Source organism: Symphodus melops, assembly GCF_947650265.1.
Source record: "Symphodus melops genome assembly, chromosome: 5".
NCBI lineage: Eukaryota > Metazoa > Chordata > Actinopteri > Labriformes > Labridae > Symphodus > Symphodus melops.
Window position 1 is genome coordinate 6,415,727 of NC_136695.1, and position 18,615 is coordinate 6,434,341.

General features: G+C 40.9%; 1 protein-coding gene across 2 annotated transcripts; it reads left to right on the plus strand.

Moving 5' to 3' along the window:
* The first annotated feature begins 4,084 nt into the window (after positions 1-4,084).
* On the plus strand, positions 4,085-8,032 carry fam210ab (family with sequence similarity 210 member Ab). 2 transcript variants are annotated; one of them, XM_079342881.1, is made up of 4 exons: positions 4,085-4,189; positions 5,997-6,460; positions 7,028-7,139; positions 7,381-8,032. In XM_079342881.1, the coding sequence occupies exons 2-4, from the start codon at positions 6,042-6,044 to the stop codon at positions 7,690-7,692; spliced, it is 843 nt and encodes a 280-aa protein (XP_079199007.1). In that variant the 5' UTR covers positions 4,085-4,189; positions 5,997-6,041; the 3' UTR covers positions 7,693-8,032. The 2 variants fall into 2 exon arrangements, with proteins under 2 accessions (XP_079199007.1, XP_079199006.1); XM_079342880.1 differs by lacking the exon at positions 4,085-4,189 and adding an exon at positions 4,466-4,742.
* The last annotated feature ends 10,583 nt before the right edge of the window (positions 8,033-18,615 follow it).

An 18,615-nucleotide genomic window follows, 5' to 3' on the forward strand; every position in this document is an offset into this window, starting at 1 on the left:
CATGAAGACAAACATTGGAGCTAAGAAAGCAACAGTTTTTTCACTCGAGAATTGAAGACTAAACCAACACTAAAAACAGAGTGTCTATTTGATTTAGATTCATGACGTGGACACTCACACAACTCCAAATAATGCTAATGTTGCTCCTTATCTGCTGGACATGTGATGTGGCAGCTGTTAGCCTCTAAACCTTCAAGGAACAAAATAATATCTTCTGCTTGTTGTTTTTTTAATACAATAGTTTTAGCATGTGTCTACCTGCAGATCAACAGGTACTGTGTGACCCATTGGTAATCAATAACTGTCTGATGCACAAAAGAATAAAGTCAATTGATGGAGGACAAAATAAGTGTCATATTTTATTCATGCACCACGGGAAAGTGTTACAGGAAATGCCATAAACAATTTGATTCTAAGTTTCTTATCAACAAAAAAACCCATCTGGACGGCTGCAAGAAAAATCCCTAAACAGCAAATTGTTAACCCAAGTGGCAGGCTCTGAATGGTGCTTCAGTGTGTTGACAGGGAGAGATGGCAGACACATCAGACTCATTTTGATCCTCTTGCACGTTGCTGTCTGCACACTGCTGAATGAACCACTTCTACAACAATGTTAGATTTGCACACAAAACGCTGCCTCAAGCTTTGCTGAGTAGTATGGGACTGTGTAGTCTGCTATTTCACTTATTCTCACAGTATAAGCATGATTTTAGTCTTCTGACTATTTGTTTGAGCCATTATTAGGGCTGTAAGTGCTTTCATCAATAGGATATAATTTATCATTACACTGTTGCTACTCATTTTCTCAATGACTCACTGAATGACACAGCACACTGTAGCTCTAAACAACTGAAAGTGTTGAAGTATCTGAAACTTGTATTGGTGGGATAAACACCTTCTTTGTTGTTTGAAGTCTTTGAAGAGTTACAAAGTTTAGTGGGGTCGATATGGTAACTGTGAAGGTCGGATTCACATCCCTTTCTGACTGCTAATGTTCAGTGACCAATTGTGGTCTACAGATTGGTCCAGTCTGTTCTAGGTGGAGCGAAAAATACAATCTCTTCTCAGTAGAAAGCTTTCTCAGACTGATTACAAAAAGCCGTCCTTGATTTACCAACTGTAGAAGAGCGTGTAAAGCAAACACTGAAGAGGAATAACAACAATAAATAACAAGAGTTGAATAACAAGTCAGGCATAAGGGGGAAAAACTGAGTTGTCTTTTAAATGGAAAAAAGTATAAATGTTTACCAAAGGGATTTCACATCTGTTGACGTATCACTTTGTCCGTATGCGTTGCCATATAAACACAAACCAAAAAGTTCGTCACAGGAGCTTCAAGCAAAGAAGCAATGTGCAACTTCCTATTGAACCATCTTGAATAATTGTTTTGTACAATGTTTCCTACTTATCTTGATGTATTTTATTGCTTTTGACTTTCAATGACATTAAATGTTTCTCTTTATAGAACATCTATTAGATCATCTGTACAGATAATTAAACCCGCCATGCAACACAACACTGGGGTTTTTTTCTGCCACTGATACTTTCAGAATAAAACCATCGCCTTATAGCATGGAGAGATAGTATGAAAATTGTCTGATCATAAAAAAATGCCCAGGATTGTATCGAAAATACAAAAAGGCAAGCACTCTTATATCACAAGGGGCTTGGAGTTTATATGCTCTGTATAACAGGTGTCTGTCAAAGATTTTACAGTTCCTTTTAACGTAAGATGGACCTTGTGTCCTGAAGTTCTTCCAAGGAATGTACCCTGCACTGCCAAAGACTCCTCTGTCCTCTTCAGCTTGGCCTTAAAATGGTGGTTTAGTTGAACAACAAAGTACTTATTGCTTGCACACAAGAGCGCCATACATGTGCTGAACACATCATTGCTCTCATGTCTTTGCTGTACAAGTGAAAAAGGGATTAATAGTTGTTCTTACCTCCCAAGGGTATACTCTATATACTGTAAATGATCATTTGTTAGAAAACACAAACTTCTTCAATATTTCCAATGTTATGGACTCACATAGTTAAAATGGAAAAACGTAAATTTAAGTTTATTTTTTAATCATATGTGGGTTTGTTTTTGTTTCCCACACATTTATAAGCATAATAAAATAACTTCACAATCTTTTGGGCTCCAACAACTCAAAACAGTCTGGCTGATTAGCTACTAAAAGTTCAACTGTGTTCAACAGCAACTTTATGCTTGTTGTACTGAACTGAGCAGGTATGTACAGCAGGGTCGGTCCATGGCGTAGGCAGTATTGGCAAATGCTAAAGGGCGCTGACCATCCATAGGGGGCAACCTGCCACTGGAAATGAGTGAGGAAGAAAGGTTGGGAAAAAAGTGAAAATTTGTTTTATTATCTCTTAATTTCTTATCAAATGTTATAATAAAAAGGCCACCAACTAAGATCTTGCCAAGGCCACCAAGTGGTTGAGGTTCTGGTGTACGGTGTTTTTAAGAGCAAAACGGTTATTCAGTTGTCAGGCATTCAGTTGTAAGTGACATCCAGTCAGCTGTTTGTTCTTCAAGTTCATTTAGTGAAAGCCAAAATGATCATCACAATTGGTATCAATGTCACTGTTTAGAACACCCAATGATCATAATCTTTCAATTTCATGTATCTCCTTAATCGTTCTTTTGAGCCGCTTGTATGAGATGAAGAGCATTTGTTGTGTTTAGGTGTTCGTGTTCCAAATTTTTCATGCAGAAGTTTTGAAACTCACGTATTTTTGGAACACGATTTCTAACATGAACACACCACACGCGCAATTATCCTGCCGTCTGAACCAGGCTTTAGCAGTAACAGGTGTTTACGGGTTATCTGATCCCCCTGCTGGCCCTCTACTCAGACAGGTGTGCAGGCAAAATCAATGGAATTCACATCTGTAATGCAGGATTGATCTGATCCATCCCTAGGTTAGATTAGGCTGTCAATAGAGCACAGAACTGGAGACTCTTGAAGCAGTAATGATGTGTGCTGAGTCTTAAGTGTTTGTGGACCAATGATTGATTCACAGTTCTACAAACGTGTGGGCACAAACACAGAAAAAAAAGTGCTTAGTGATGAGAGACACTTCTTCGACAAGATGACTTCATTTTAACCCCTCTGACAGTAAGCTTTAGGGGAATATTCTAGTCACTGAATTACATTTAGCATCAAGCATGATCTGCGTAATGTTTTTACATGTCATTGAAGTTTTCAAACCATAACATTATACTGAATGAAAACATTTGTTTCCATATCATACGACATTATGAGGTTAACATTTTTTCAACTAACGTTCCTTTAAAGCTCCAGTGAGGAACATTCAGAGTATATTGGTTTTGTAGATCTCTGCAGACAAAGCTGTGCATCTTGTCTTCATGCTGTTCTTCTCCTGTATGTGCCTGAGTAGTGCTTTCCAATGAAATAGCTTATCCTGCTCCTATAAAATATGGAATCGGTTTAGTCTAAAAAAAAAGGGTATATGCAAAGAGAAGGTTGTGAAACGGTTTGTATTTCATGACATCCAAATGTGTTTTTGATGAAAATTGAAATCAGACATATTGTACATTCTAGAAATGTGTTTATTTATGTTTAATGTTTACATTTGACAGATAGTATGAATTGGAAAAAAAAAAAACTAATGGGAAAGAGTAAATTACACATTTATAATATATTTGTGAATTATCTTGTGTTCATTTGTCCTTATGAAGACTGATTTAGCAGCATTTAAACATAACACAGTGAATCTAATCTGTGGAACACACAGATGCTTATTACACAGGCATTAACAATGACGAGTTATGATGATGTAAAGAAATAAAACATTCTTTACAAAAGTCCCTTGATGTTGATTGCTTTTAGGTTGAAGCAGAAGTATTCATTTTTGTGATTTTAATTACCAGCTATGAGCTAGCCTTATAATTAAAACAGCCTGACATGTAAAGATAAAGACAGGCTATGAGAATTGAATATAAAGCACCGTTCTAACACATCAGCTTCACAGAGTCTATTAGCTGATATTCAGGCAATGGTCGATGCTGCTGCTACATCTGTGTTATGCTGCCCTCTACTGTTTGAACTCTACTGCTGCATCTGTAGGACTCATCATCGACGTCTAGATCACATGACTTTCTGCCTGGGTGTGTTATGAATGGCACACATTACACACAGAGGGGTTAGTGTTGCTTCAGGTATGTTGCATTTAACCTTTATTTGAACAAATGTGGCTTTGATTTTGGTTTAGTTTGTTGGGAGCGAGGCAACGCATAAGATGTAGTGCTTATTTGACTTCTGTTACTAATCATGCATTAGCATGACAAGACTGAAAGTAATCTAAAGATTGTGTCTAAATCTATGGCCTGGAGACATTTAAAGCTTTTATTTACGATTTCATAAATTTGAAGGTCGTCATTGGCACACTTAATCAGGAAATAAACTACAAGTTAAGTAGTAGTTCAAATCTTGCGAAGAGGTTGACATGGCGCTGGGCATTCTGGGAAACAGATTTTTTTCCACGTCTACGCTGTCATTCGTGGTGCGTTTTATTTGACAACACCCGGGGTAGTATGAACTACATTTCCCATGGTTCTTTGAGCCATCGGGGTTACATGCTGCTCTGCGCGCAGTCGATGCTGCAACAGAGATAAATGTGGTGCTTGAACGACACATAGCACATGCTAATTCTTATGGCTGTATGGGTGAAGAAGTTCACTGTTGTCTTGACATTTATAGGAAACAACACACGTAAGTATAGTGTGCTATGCGTGCTCTAGATAAGTGTGTGTTTTACTTCGATGACTTACGACTGCTTCTCCTTCTGGCTGTGTGAAGGACTGCTAGCTAATAGCTCGCTAGCTAACGCCATGCACTAGAAGGCAAAGTTGGCAGCTGTTCAGAGTCTGGTCTTAACTAGCCTGTCTGCCTGCCAGACGGTGTTTAAACTATAACAACTTTAACAGGATGAATGCCTCTTTAACATGACTTCACCTCCGGCCGGACAGTGTCCTGAAAACCTCGGGACTGAAAGCTGACTCCTCGCGTCCTCCAACCTAAACAAGCCAATGTCAACCAGCCCAAAATAGAAGTCTGTGCAAAGTTAACACGAGTGTAGCTGTCGACTATCACTTATAATGAGTCATGCTCTCATTTATACAGTTCAGGGTTTTTGTCTTGAAGTTAAAGTAAGTCTAATAGTGTTGATAAGCACACTTCTCATACTGTTTAGCTAACTGCTAGCAGTCTGACCATAGGTTACCTAATATTATGGTAGCATACTTGACCCTATTCTGGAGTGACTAATAAACTATTAGTCTCAATTTAAATCACAATATGTTTTTTTCAATTATTATTTTAATCCCTAGTGAGACGATCATTGATGAACCGTGTTCATAAACTCAGACACTCCTTTGTTTTCCTGCACCTTCTGCATTTTATGGCTGTGCAGTCATAAACCAGGGTTTGTCAAGGACCTTTAATCTGCCATAAAACCTGCGTGATCCAAAGAAACAAACAATTGATGAATCCCAGATGTAATTCAGGTCATGAGCTTGGGAATTCATTGGTCTTATTCCAGAGCAGCGCTGCCTGGTCTGTTGAACACTGTTTACCTTCTTAAAAATGATGAAGAGAACTTCAGAGCATGCGTCTGATATTTAAATATTCTGACTGCCTATCAAAAAGGAAAAACAGAAAATTGGAAGACAACTTCTCGGTAAGCCCTGACTTAATGTTTGAAACAAAATGTCTTACAATCCTGCTGGTCATATTTAAAGATGTGTCCGTCAAGATTCAGTTTCCTTCAGTCTGTAGCACAAGTTCAGAAACAGTCGGTGAACCCAAGACCAGAAACACGGGTCAGAAAGCTCAGTTTTCCGGAAAGTAAAAATTAAAGGGATTCAAATGATACACAACTTTATTTCTGTTTTCTGAATAAATGAATTGTTGTCTTTACGTGTTATGTTACATTTTTTAAATGCATACCTGTTTCTCATCCCACAGTCCGTGGTCAGACGTAACAGAAAGAGAAAGGAGGAGAACTACAGGATGATAATGCAGCGCATCCTCAATAATGGGACCCTGCGGCGTGTCGCATCAGCCCGCCCCTTGTTGTTGGGAGTCACAGAGCCGCCGGTAACATTTTGTTGCTGTGCACTCCGCCTGTCACTACCACCATCCAGCAGACGGAGCCTGCTGTCAACGTCGGCCTGCAGCAAGGCAGCACAGCAGCCCAAACACGAGGCACCGCAGGAAGAGCCACAGTCCACCGCTGTACCGTCAACAGAGGAAGAGCAGAAAAGGGAAGCTGTGCCGGATGCTGCAGAGGTGGACCCCCTGCAGGACAAGTCCATCGGGCTGGTCCAGAGGTTTAAGAGAACCTTTAAACAGTACGGAAAAGTGATGATCCCTGTCCATCTACTGACGTCCTCCGTCTGGTTCGGAACCTTCTATTACGCTGCTATGAAGTGAGTTCACCTCCTATGAAATATCCTCTGGCTGGCTTACTGAGGCCTTTAAACAACTGTGTCAGGCTTTAAAACCCCAAACATTGATATCATTTTTTAACCTCCTCTCTTGCCCTTCATAAACGATTAGAAAACAATTCACAAGTATGATGACCCGAGTTCTAAAAGGGTGCAGGCAGCACTTCCTGAGTTTTTCAAACAAACGCACACATTTAAGCTGGAAAGTGTGTGTGTTAATCTACAATGATCCTTCACTTTCATTTCTTTTAAAACTGAGACATTGCCTATTTACTAGCATTGGATTTGTAGAAAGTTGATCCCACATAGTTTAATTTGCAGTAGAGCGCACACACTTGTAAAGTTGTCTTAAGCATGTTTGAGTGGGCTTACATGTAGTCAATGCTCTTGTTTGTTTTCATTTCTTTTTGAAGAAAAGCAGATTATTTTTGCTGCTGTGCCATCTTAACTGAGATCTAACTGCCACCCCTGGGACCCCTGCTCACAAAAACAGCATGAACCTTTTCACAGTTGTTTTACATTTCTCCACTTGTGATCTCTTCCCTGTAGAGGTGTGAATGTTGTGCCGTTCCTGGAGATGATCGGTCTACCTGAATCTCTCGTCGGCCTTTTGAGAGACTCCTCGAGTGGCTACGCTCTGACTGCATACGCCATGTACAAGGTAATTTATTTTAAAACCTCTGCTTTTTTTAAAGTGAACATTCTGCTCATTGATCAGCACCAACATATTTTGCAAAAGACATACAATTTGCTGTCCTATTAGCCAACAAAGATTAGAATGAGTTGAAGTCCCTCAGCCGGGGAACATTTTAAAGTGGATTGAGTGGATCTGTCCAGGGACGAATGGATTCAGACTTCATTTGGCTCTCGTGACTACTGTGTTTTTTCTTGCTTTCCTACAGATTGCAACACCTGCCAGATATACCGTTACTCTGGGCGGTACATCCCTGTCAGTGCAGTATCTCCGCAAACACGGCTACTTATCCACACCACCACCGGTCAAAGAATACTTCCAGGACAAAATGGAGGAGACAAAGGAGAAACTGTCAGAAAAGATGGAGGAGACGAAGGAGAGATTTTCCGAGAAAATGGAAGAAACAAAAGAACTCTTCTCTGAAAAAATGGAAGTGACTAAAGACAAGTTCTCTGAGAAAATACAAGAAACCAAAGACAGAGTGACGGAGGGGAAATCATTTTTTAGAAAAGAAAAATGATTAGAAAATCACTTTTTACTGGTGGCGCCTCTGAATGATCCTATCCTATTCCTATAAATAATCATTGTATGGGCAGAGTGACATAGTACTATTCTTGACCTAAAAATCCACCTTGCACTTCTAAGCAGTCACGTGTTGTCTATTTAAGTTTAAAACCAGTCCTGTACTGTCCAAACGTACACATTGCACTGTAGACTAGAGAGTAGCTGTGGACTCCTGGCAAAGCTACGACCTGAAGTCAAACATCTCAGACTGGATTTACACTGGCTCAGGTGAGCTGGACTTTGACCCTTTGCTGGCTGAAAGCTGGTTGTTTCAAAATATGGGCTTCAAAATAATCCCCCCCCCCCCCCAAAAAAAAAAGCATCAACGTGCCTGTGTGAAGAAAAGCATCAGTGTAAGACTGAATGGGAGGGAGCAGCGCTGATCCTTCGGAACTTGAAGCTCATGGTTACCTGTGTGTGCAAGTCCATCAAAGCCTTTCTAAAGGCTGGATGTTTCATTTCTAATGTAAGGACAAAGAAATTAATTTTTTCTATTGTATTTTTAATAGATAGCCCAGGCTAATATATTACATTATTGTACCACTTAATGTGGTGACTGAAAGTGTGTGTATCAAGTGACAAAGTCAGGTTGTTGGAGAGCTGTCCTTCGAGCAGATAAAGGCAGTCATACATGTAAACATGCAGCGAGTTCTGTTCAGTGTATCAACACAACACAAACTGTATACCATGGGCAGTGTGGAAATATTGGGTAGCCTAAAAAGATTAATGTTCTCTTCAGAAATTTAAACATGTCTGGTTAAAACCACAATTCAATAAAATGATGTGCTAATGATAAAAGTTTGTTTGCTGAATTTGTGGGTGTTGTTACACTCACACAGGTGAAAAGCTCCCTGTGTGTGTGTTCCTTATGTATGTGGGCATATCTGCAGGAGAGAATTACCCATAGTTCATAGCATTGGGATGTGAAACAAGGTTCCCAGAGGGAAGCCCGCGACAATTGAAATGTTCACAAACTTCTTTGTTGAAACTTGTCACTGCATGAAGGTAATACTATTTACAGAAAAACTTTATTTGGTTACAGTTAATTGAGATACAAAGACATAAGTCTCTAGATAAACCTAAACAATGTAGAAATACATAGCCTACATACACTGCTCAAAACAAATAAAGGGAACACTAAAATAACATCCTGGTTCTGAACGAGTGAAGTATTCTTATTAAATACTTTCTTTAAATGATCAACGGAAAGCAAATTTATTAACCAATGGAGGTCTAGATTTGGAATAACACTCAAAATGAAAGTGGAAAAACAGATCCGGCAGATCCAACTTTGATGTCCTTTAAAATAAGTCAAAATGAGGCTCAGTAGTGTGTGTGGCCTCCACGTGCCTGTATGACCTCCCTACAACGCCTGGTCATGCTCCTGATGAGGTGGCGGATGGACAGTCTGAGGAGCATTGTGGCGTTGGTGGATGGAGCGAGACATGATGTCCCAGATGTCCTCAATTGGATTCAGGTCTGGGTAACGGGCGGGTCAGCCCATAGCATCAATGCCTTCATCTTGCAGGAACTGCTGACACACTCCAGCCACATGAGGTCAGTGTCTTAGAATAGGAGGAACCCAGGCATATAGTCTCACAAGGGGTCTAAGGATCTCATCTCAGTACCTAATGGCAGTCAGGCTACCTCTAACCTCAATTCACAACAGGTGTTATCTCGAGACACTTTACAAAAAGCAGGTAAAGGACCTTACTGTTTGTCTGTTAACATTAACAAAAGAGCAGGAAACAAGACCATGCTCATTGTTATGTTTACAAAAAGCAGGTAAAGGACCTTACTGATGGCTATATTACAAGAGCCCAGCTTAATCCGTCATAGCGTGGCAAGAAAAAACTTCCTTTTAACAGGCAGAAATCTTCAGCAGACCCGGGCTCATGACGGAACAGCCATCTGCTAAACTGTGCTGGGCTTGAAATGGGATGGGGGAGATGGGACAAGATGCAGAAAGAAGAGTAGGATAGGTTTGGGGGGGGGGGGGGGGGGGTTGTTTGGGCAGGCCATCCTCATCAACAGTCCCAAGGAACCTAAGAGAGCTCAGGAGCTCCCAGAAAAAGGAGAGGTTAGAATATAAAGATAGTGACAGGCAGTAATAAGATATGAAAGCTGGGAGAGAAAGAGGGAGAGAGAGATAAGAGATCCTGGTGCCAGTTCCCCCGGTAGTCTAGACCTATAGCAGCATAACTATGAGCTGGTCCTAAGCCAGCCCTAACTATAAGATTTATCAAAAAGAAAAGTTTTAACGTAATGTTCTTGATGGGTAGTACGGTACAATTAACTCTGCCTGACCGTTTAGAGCTTTGTAAGTGAGAAGAAAGATTTTAAATTCTATTCTTGATTTTATAGGGAGCCAATGGAGAGAAGGCAATACAGGAGTAATGTGGTCCCTTTTCCTAGTTCTAGTAAGAATAGGAGAGTTTTGGACTAGCTGAAGGGTCTTTTGAGATTTACCATAGCACCCTGCTAAAATAGAATTACAGTAATCCAATCTGGAGGTAACAAATGCATGAACTAGTTTTTCAGCATCATTTTGTGACAGGATCTGCCTGATCTTAGAGATATTACGAAGGTGAAAGTAAACTGTCCTTGAAATGTGTTTAATGTAGGAATCAAAGGACATCCTGATCAAACAACTCCTAAATTCTTAACAGTGCTACTAGAGGCTACACTGATACTACTAATGGCCGCTATATCGGCAGAGAAAGTCTCTCTAAGGTTCTTAGGTCCAATCACAATAACTTCAGTCTTGTCCAAATTGAGCAGCAAGAAGTTTCTGGTCATCCAGGTCCTAATGTCCTTAAGGCAGGCTTCTAATTTGCAAAGCTGGTTGGTGTCTTCTGGCTTCATTGAATAGCTTCAATGTATAGCTGAGTATCGTCTGCATAGCAATGAAAGTTTATGGAGTGTTTTCTCATAATACTACCTAGAGGAAGCATATATAATGTAAAGAGAATCGGTCCAAGCACTGATCCTTGAGGCACTCCATGGCTAACTTTGGTGTACATAGAGGACTCATCATGAACATGCACAAACTGAGATCTGTCTGATAAATAGGATCTAAACCAACTTAAAGCAGTCCCTGTAACTCCAAGCAATTGTTCTAGTCTCTGTAAGAGAATCTGATGGTCAATCGTGTCAAAAGCAGCACTAAGATCCAACAGGACGAGCACAGATAGAAGTCCCCTGTCTGAGGCTAACAGAAGATTATTCGTTACTCTAACTAGTGCAGTCTCAGTGCTATGGTAAACTCTAAATCCTGAAACTTCTCTAACAAGCTGTTGTTGTGGAGCAAGTCACACAACTGATTAGCTACCACTTTCTCTAAGATCTTAGAGATAAAAGGAAGGTTAGATATAGGTCTATAGTTAGCTAGAGTTCCTGAATCAAGAGTAGGCTTTTTAAGGAGCGGTTTAATTACAACTACTTTGAATGACTGGGGTACATAACCTGCCACTTAAGATATATTCATCAATCAATCAATCTTTATTTATATAGCGTCAATTCATAACAGGCGTTATCTCAAGACACTTTACAAAAGCAGGTAAAGGACCTTACTGTTTTGATCATATCTAATATGGAGCTGCTAACTAGGGGAAAGACTTCCTTAAACAGCTTGGTTGGGATTTGATCTAAAAGACAAGTTGACGGTTTAGACGCAGAAATAATCGAATTTAGTTCTGAGAGGTTCATTGGAGAAAAACAGTCGAGGTTAGTATCAGAATTTGGAACCGTTTCTGCTGTATCCAAAATATAGGAGGAATCTGCGCTAAATAAAGGTAGTAGGTTGCTAATTTTGTCTCTAATGTTTAGAATTTTATCATTAAAAAAGCTCATGAAATCATTACTGGCAAGGGCTACAGGAATAGATGGCTCAAATGAGCTGTGAGTCTCTGTCAGCCTGGCTACAGTGCTGAACCTCTTCATGATCTAGGATTGTTTTTATTTTCTTCAATAAGAGACAAATAATAGGCAGTGCGGGCCTGCCGTAGATATTTCATACATCTATTATGACAATCTTGCCAAATTAAACAAGATTCTTTCGTTTTGGTGGAGTGCCACATTCTCTAGTGAGCCCATGGAGGTCTGTGCGGCCCCCCCAAAAAAATGCCACCCCACACCATTTCTGACCCACCACCAAACCGGTCATTCTGGAGGATGTTGCAGGCAGCAGAACGTTCTCCACGCCGTCTCCAGACTCTGTCACGTCTGTCACATGTGCTCAGTGTGAACCTGCTTTCATCTGTGAAGAGCACAGGGTGCCAGTGGAGAATTTGCCAATCTTGGTGTTCACTGGCAAATGCCAAATATCTTGCACGGTGTTGGGCTGTAAGCACAACCCCACCTGTGGACGTCGGGCCCTCATACCACCCTCATGGAGTCTGTTTCTGACCGTTTGAGCAGACACATGCACATCCCTACTGAAGGTCATTTTGTAGGTCTCTGGCAGTGCTCCTCCTGTCCCTCCTTGCACAAAGGCGGAGGTAGCGGTCCTGCTGCTGGTTTGTTGCCCATCTACAGCCTCCTCCACGTCTCCTGATGTACTGGCCTGTCTCCTGGTAGTGGGTGTGTAGGTTGTAGGTTGTAGACTCTGTCTCATGATGCAACGAGAGTGAAAGCATTCAAAAGTGACCAGAACATCAGCCAGAAAGCATCGGAGCTGAGAAGTGGTCTGGGGTCACCACCTGCAGAACCACTCCTTTATTGCGGGTGTCTTGCTAATTGCCTATAATTTCCACCTGTTGTCTATTCTGTTTGTACAACAGCATGTGAAATTGATTGTCAGTCAGTGTTGCTTCCTAAGTGGTTTGATTTCACAGAAGTCTGATTTACTAGGAATTACAATGTGTTGTTCAAGTGTTCCCTTTATTTTTTTTGAGCAGTGTATTGAGAAGTTTTTATAAGGGCTGTGAGTGAATAAAGTAAAATGTAATATAAAAATACATTTACTGCTGTCAGAAGTTGCAGAGGGATGTCCCATTCCTATTTAACTCAAACCCTTACAACCTCGAGCACTCAGTCACTGTCCAGGTGACGTCAGTTAAGTCCGTAAGGGCTCAGGGTTTAGGGAGGACACAGAGATTCAGCCTCTGATCTGAAAGCCTTTGTGCTCTTCATGTACAGTATGTACAGCACTTTGTCACAGCTACGGCTGTTTAAAGTGCTTTATAAATAAAGTTGAGTTGAGCCTCCGTGCAGGTGTTAGTGATTAGAACCTTGATTAGCACTTTTCTCAGTAATAATGTGGGTGTGGACAAGTTTGTTTGACTGACAACTCAACTGACCTGTTGATAGATGAAAGAAGTCTTCTTTTTTTTATTATCTGATGCAAATAAACATGATTCCAAATAAATGATATCTTTCATTCAAAGTAAAGTAGGGGATGGAATTGTGATGGAGAAAACACATTCAACTTCCTTTTAACTGAAAACAACTAAACTGGGTGCTGAATCCTGAAAAATGTTCAATCAAGAAAAACAATAAGCACAGCACTCTAAAGTTGTTATTGACACGGATGTTTCGAGCAGACGCTCTTCTTCTTCAGCAAGTGGCAATTAAAATACCATTTTGCAATGCTGTCCTTTTTTATTAAGGGCTTTGTGCCCTCACATTCTGCACAGTGACAGTATTTTAAAACGGAAACGTAGTCAGTCATTATAGGAGCATTGGACCTTATGCACAAATGTCTTCAAAACCCCCAAAGTGTCAAGGTCAGGCAATGTCACAGTCACAGAGTTTGATGAGAGCCCATTCTGTCAGTACTGAAGTAAACCTAAACAACCAACACAAGGATACTCTTTCATGGCTTCCTTCTTTTGACAATGTTAATGTTGGAGTTATTTCTTCCTGTTCTCCTTCTAAATGATCCTTAATATTTATTCTAATTTATCAAATGCTTCAGATTGTTGTAAAAACATCTTCTGTCCATAGTTTGTGAATACATTTTCAGCCACCTGGATATTTGTTCCCCAAAGATAAAATCACCAAGCAGCACAGCATCATAGGAAGTCTTCCAGTGACTCACTGGGTCAGACTCAAGGTACAGATCTCTTAATGAAGAGTCAGTGCAGTCTGACACTTTGTGTTCTTACCTGTCAGTGTCTGGAAACACTAAACAGATCCAAACATGATGCTGTCAGATGCTGGACGTGCTCCAGCCGGCTTCCTTCATTATAAATGCCATCTATATGTAAATATGATCGTATTGTTTGGTGCTGATGGGAAGTGTTTGTACTGTAAGTTACAATGACCTCTGCTGTCCAAACTAATGAACAACTATTTATGCAGTCCACATCCCTGCACACAAACACCTGTCTGTTCTCCCACGGGGAGCGTGACACAGAGGACAGAGTGGCGCCGCGATTCTTGAAATCATTTTTGCTTTAGACAATCTGTGTTCCTCAGGTGTGAGTCAGTGGCGAAACATGACTCAAGTGTCAAAGATGCCTCCAGGAAATGTGAGGTGAAGCACAGGTCAGGAGGAAAAAACTCACACAAACTGTCTATGATTTTTTTTCTTTGCGTCTTCTCTTGGAGGGGCCTGCATGCTTCAAGGTCAGTCTGTCAAATGAGCCGACAGAATGTGGGTTCATTAGAAAGTTGCAATAAAAGGTCACATTGAAATAGTTCTGCCATACAGTAAAGCTCTGCTCTGAGTGGGATACAGTAAGTGAAATGGCACAACTCTAAAGTTTAATTATGAATCCTGTTACATAAGCCAAACATCTATCATGAATACTTTATCTCTAGTCAAAGTTTAGTCAAATGGAAGATTTAAAACAATCTCAGTTAACCGCATTTCTGAACAGGTTAAAAGACCATATAAATGGATGACTATGAATAAAAATATCAATTAGAAAATAAAATAAAAAAGGAGCATAATGAAACGCAAAAATGTCAAGCTCAACTTGTATTAAAAGTCAACGCACAGGTGCGTCTTCAAGAGATTTAACGCTTTCAATGGATAATGGATTAAGCAGTTAGGCTGTTCCACTAATTCGGAGCAGCCACCACAAAGGCTCAGTCACCTCGACTTATTTGCCTGCATCTCGGACGATCCAGAAGCATCAGGGGAGTTAACTGACTGAAGCATTTTGGTTCAACAGCTCAGACAAATAAGAAAGGTGCCAACTTCTGTGACATTTTAAAATCAAATAATACACCTCAAACTGGATCCTGAAGGTGAAAGGAAGCCAGTGGAGAGAAGCCATTGGAATGATGAGTTGACGTCGCCTCTTCCCAGTTAGAAGACGTGAAGCTGCATTTTGAAATAGCTGCAAGTGACAAAGAGACAACTGATCCACACCAACATACACAGAATTACAATTGTTTATATGAGATGTCACACACGTGGATGGCTCTCTTGAATTTCTTTGGTGAACTCTTTCTAGACAAACAACCATTATAAGTGACTCCCACTCTTCCCACTTCTAAGGAAGCTGGAAACACAAGTCAAATTTAGATATAAAGGAGCAGTGTAACTGTCTTTAGTCATGAGTAAAAGGCCAAATTTATAATCAAAATTTATGTAACCAAAATGTCTTATTTTTCATGACAGAGAACAAAACAAACGTATGACAGTGTTTTTACCTGACCTTCTAAACACAACACAAACAAATCCAGGATTTCAGATCGATCAAATATTTCAGTTTTCTTTTCATCAAGACAGAAACAGTTTAACTCCATCCAGGATTTAATGTCTTTTAGATAGCTCAGCAAGACTTCCACTGAATTTTGCTTTGTTTTATTGGCAAATAGACTTGATTGGACTCTGCAGACCCATGAAAAGGAATGTGTTTTTTAAAAAAAATAGACCCCAGGTAAAGCAGGTATAAAGAAAAGACACTAAAAATGGGCCTCAAATGGAGCCTTGAGGGATCCCACAGCCACAGCCCGAGTACTGGCCAAGCTGGATGGAGAAAGTTTTCTCTGAAAAGTATGACTGAAACCGTTTAAGGACAATACCTTTAATGCCAACCCACATTTCAAGGTGAGGTTAAAGAATGTAGTGATCCACAATGTCAAAGGTCGCAATCAAATCTAAAATATACGTTGTCATGTGTCAACCAAAAAGAGACTTCTAGCATTTTTAACCCATGCTAAAAACTCCTGATAATTATCCAGGGTGAGCAACAATGTGTGAAAGGAGCCAGATTTTTCATCCCATCTTTTTCATTTTCTAAATTTCCCAAGTAAAATATCTCTGTGAATTCAAGGTGAAGTTTGACATCCACAAGGATATAAATAACCTGCCAGTGAAAAGAAAAAAAGACCTTTCTGGTGGCATTTGTTCTTTTCTTATCAAAAGTGTAAAGTAAAAAATCTAATTAGAATCCAAATGGTTAAGATGGTTTCACTGAGGGCTCAGTGTCAGACCGTCTCCAGAAAGCCACAGTATTTTATATCCTTACATCTGATATAAAAGGGGCCACATTTCTTGCAAACAGAGGTGAACATTTAGGTAGTGCTTACTGATTAATAGGTAAAATCACTAGAAGGACAAGAAAGCAGCTTCATCTTGTGTTTCCTGTCTCAGTCTAGAGTCTAGATCCTGTAATATTTAAAGTGACACTGAGAGGTTCATACTAAAGCTACATCATGTCATCGTTGAACAAACTGCAGCAGATGTATGCATGACTGCCTCTGCATGGCTCTCCCCAGTCTGCCAGCTCCAGTGTGTATGTGCATGTATGAGTGTGTGTGTGTGTTTGTGTAGTCTGTAGAAAGTGAGTCAGTAGGATGTGAACATTATCGGGACTGTTTTACTCCTTGAAGACTTTTACAGCAGGAGGTTCACAGAGAGGACAGGAGGCGGGGCCCCGGGGCCAACCCTCCCCCTGCACTTGTAAGTGATGCTACTGTAAGTGCTTTGAACATTAGCTTTGTTTCAACCCTGTGTATGTTATGACAAGTTGCCAGATGGGGGCTGCCTATAAATAAACCGTTTTTTTTCTTCTGCTCAAATATACAGAAACTTATGTTTTATGCAGTTCATTACTTTACAGGGCTGAGTGACTCATTTGCGCCTGGCTCAGGAGGAAGAGGGAGGATCTGAAGGTGACCTGGATTTGACCTTTACTATGCTGTTATACGATGGGAAAACTGAGCAGATTGAGGTAATGGAAGTTAAAACTCAATGTGAAACTCACCAGAGACTGTACTTCCTCCACAAAAGAAAGAGGGGAAGTACTGCAGTGTTTGTGCTGAGTCATCCTAATACACATTGTCAACCTCTGTACATCTGCTGGTTGCGGAAGTGATAATTTCAGATTTTCTGGCCGCCTGAGAGTAGAGTCAAATCAGCAAATACTTGTGATACACAACACAGATTTCCACTTTAAAACCTGTTCATTTGAAAACAGTTTCATAACATCGGGAAAGCAGTTGAGGACTTTTAAAAAAAAGATTGGACTGGTGGGCCTGGATTATTCTTTTGGAACGTACACTCAACAAAAATATAAACGCAACACTTTTGTTTTTGCTCCCATTTGTCATGAGATGGACTCAAAGATCTAAAATTCATTCCAGATACACAATATTACCATTTCTCTCAAACATTGTTCATAAATCTGTCTAAATGTGTGATAGTGAGCACTTTTGCTTTGCTGAGACAATCCATCCCACCTCACAGGTGTGCCACATCAAGATGCTCATCAGACACCATGATTAGTGCACAGGTGTACCTTATACTGCCCACAATAAAAGGCCACTCTGAAATGTGCAGTTTTGTCTCACAGCAAAATGCCACAGATGGCGCAAGCATTGAGGGAGCGTGCAATTGGCATGCTGACAGCAGGAATGTCAACCAGATCTGTTGCTCGGGCATTGAATGTTCATTTCTCCACCATAAGCCGTCTCCAAAGGCGTTTCAGAGAATATGGCAGTACATCCAACCGGCCTCACAACCGCAGACCACGTGTAACCACACCAGCCCAGGACCTCCACATCCAGCAGGTTCACCTCCAAGATCGTCTGAGACCAGCTACTCAGACAGCTGCTGAAACAATTGGTTTGCATAACCAAAGAATTTCTGCACAAACTGTCAGAAACCGTCTCAGGGAAGCTCAACTGCATGCTCGTCGTCCTCATCGGGGTCTTAACCTGACTCCAGATCGTCGCCGTAACAGACTTGAGTGGGCAAATGCTCACATTCGATGGCGTCTGGCACGTTGGAGAGGTGTTCTCTTCACGGATGAATCTCGGTTTACATTGTTCAGGGCAGATGGCAGACAGCGTGTGTGGCGTCGTGTGGGTGAGCGCTTTGCTGATGTCAATGTTGTGGATCGAGTGGCCCATGGTGGTGGTGGGGTTATGGTATGGGCAGGCATCTGTTATGGACGAAGAACACAGGTGCATTTTATTGATGGCATTTTGAATGCACAGAGATACCGTGATGAGATCCTGAGGCCCATTGTTGTGCCATACATCCATGAACATCACCTCATGTTTCAGCAAGATAATGCACGGCCCCATGTTGCAAGGATCTGTACACAATTCTTGGAAGCTGAAAATGTCCCAGTTCTTGCATGGCCAGCATACTCACCGGACATGTCACCCATTGAGCATGTTTGGGATGTGCTTGACCGGCGTATACGACAGCGCGTACCAGTTCCCACTAATATCCAGCAACTTCGCACAGCCATTGAAGAGGAGTGGACCAACATTCCACAGGCCACAATTGACAATCTGATAAACTCTATGCGAAGAAGATGTGTTGCACTGCATGAGGCAAATGGTGGTCACACCAGATACTGACTGGTTCTGAGTCCCCAGACCCTCAATAAAGCAAAAACTGCACATTTCAGGGTGGCCTTTTATTGTGGACAGTCTAAGGTACACCTATGCACTAATCATGGTGTCTGAT

Coding starts and splice junctions, on each gene's coding strand:
- fam210ab (XM_079342881.1), top strand. CDS start 6,042: ATGATAATGCAGCGCATCCTCAATAATGGGACCCTGCGGCGTGTCGCA. Junction 6,461..7,027: donor TTCTATTACGCTGCTATGAA/GTGAGTTCACCT, acceptor TCTTCCCTGTAG/AGGTGTGAATGTTGTGCCGT. Junction 7,140..7,380: donor CTGCATACGCCATGTACAAG/GTAATTTATTTT, acceptor GCTTTCCTACAG/ATTGCAACACCTGCCAGATA.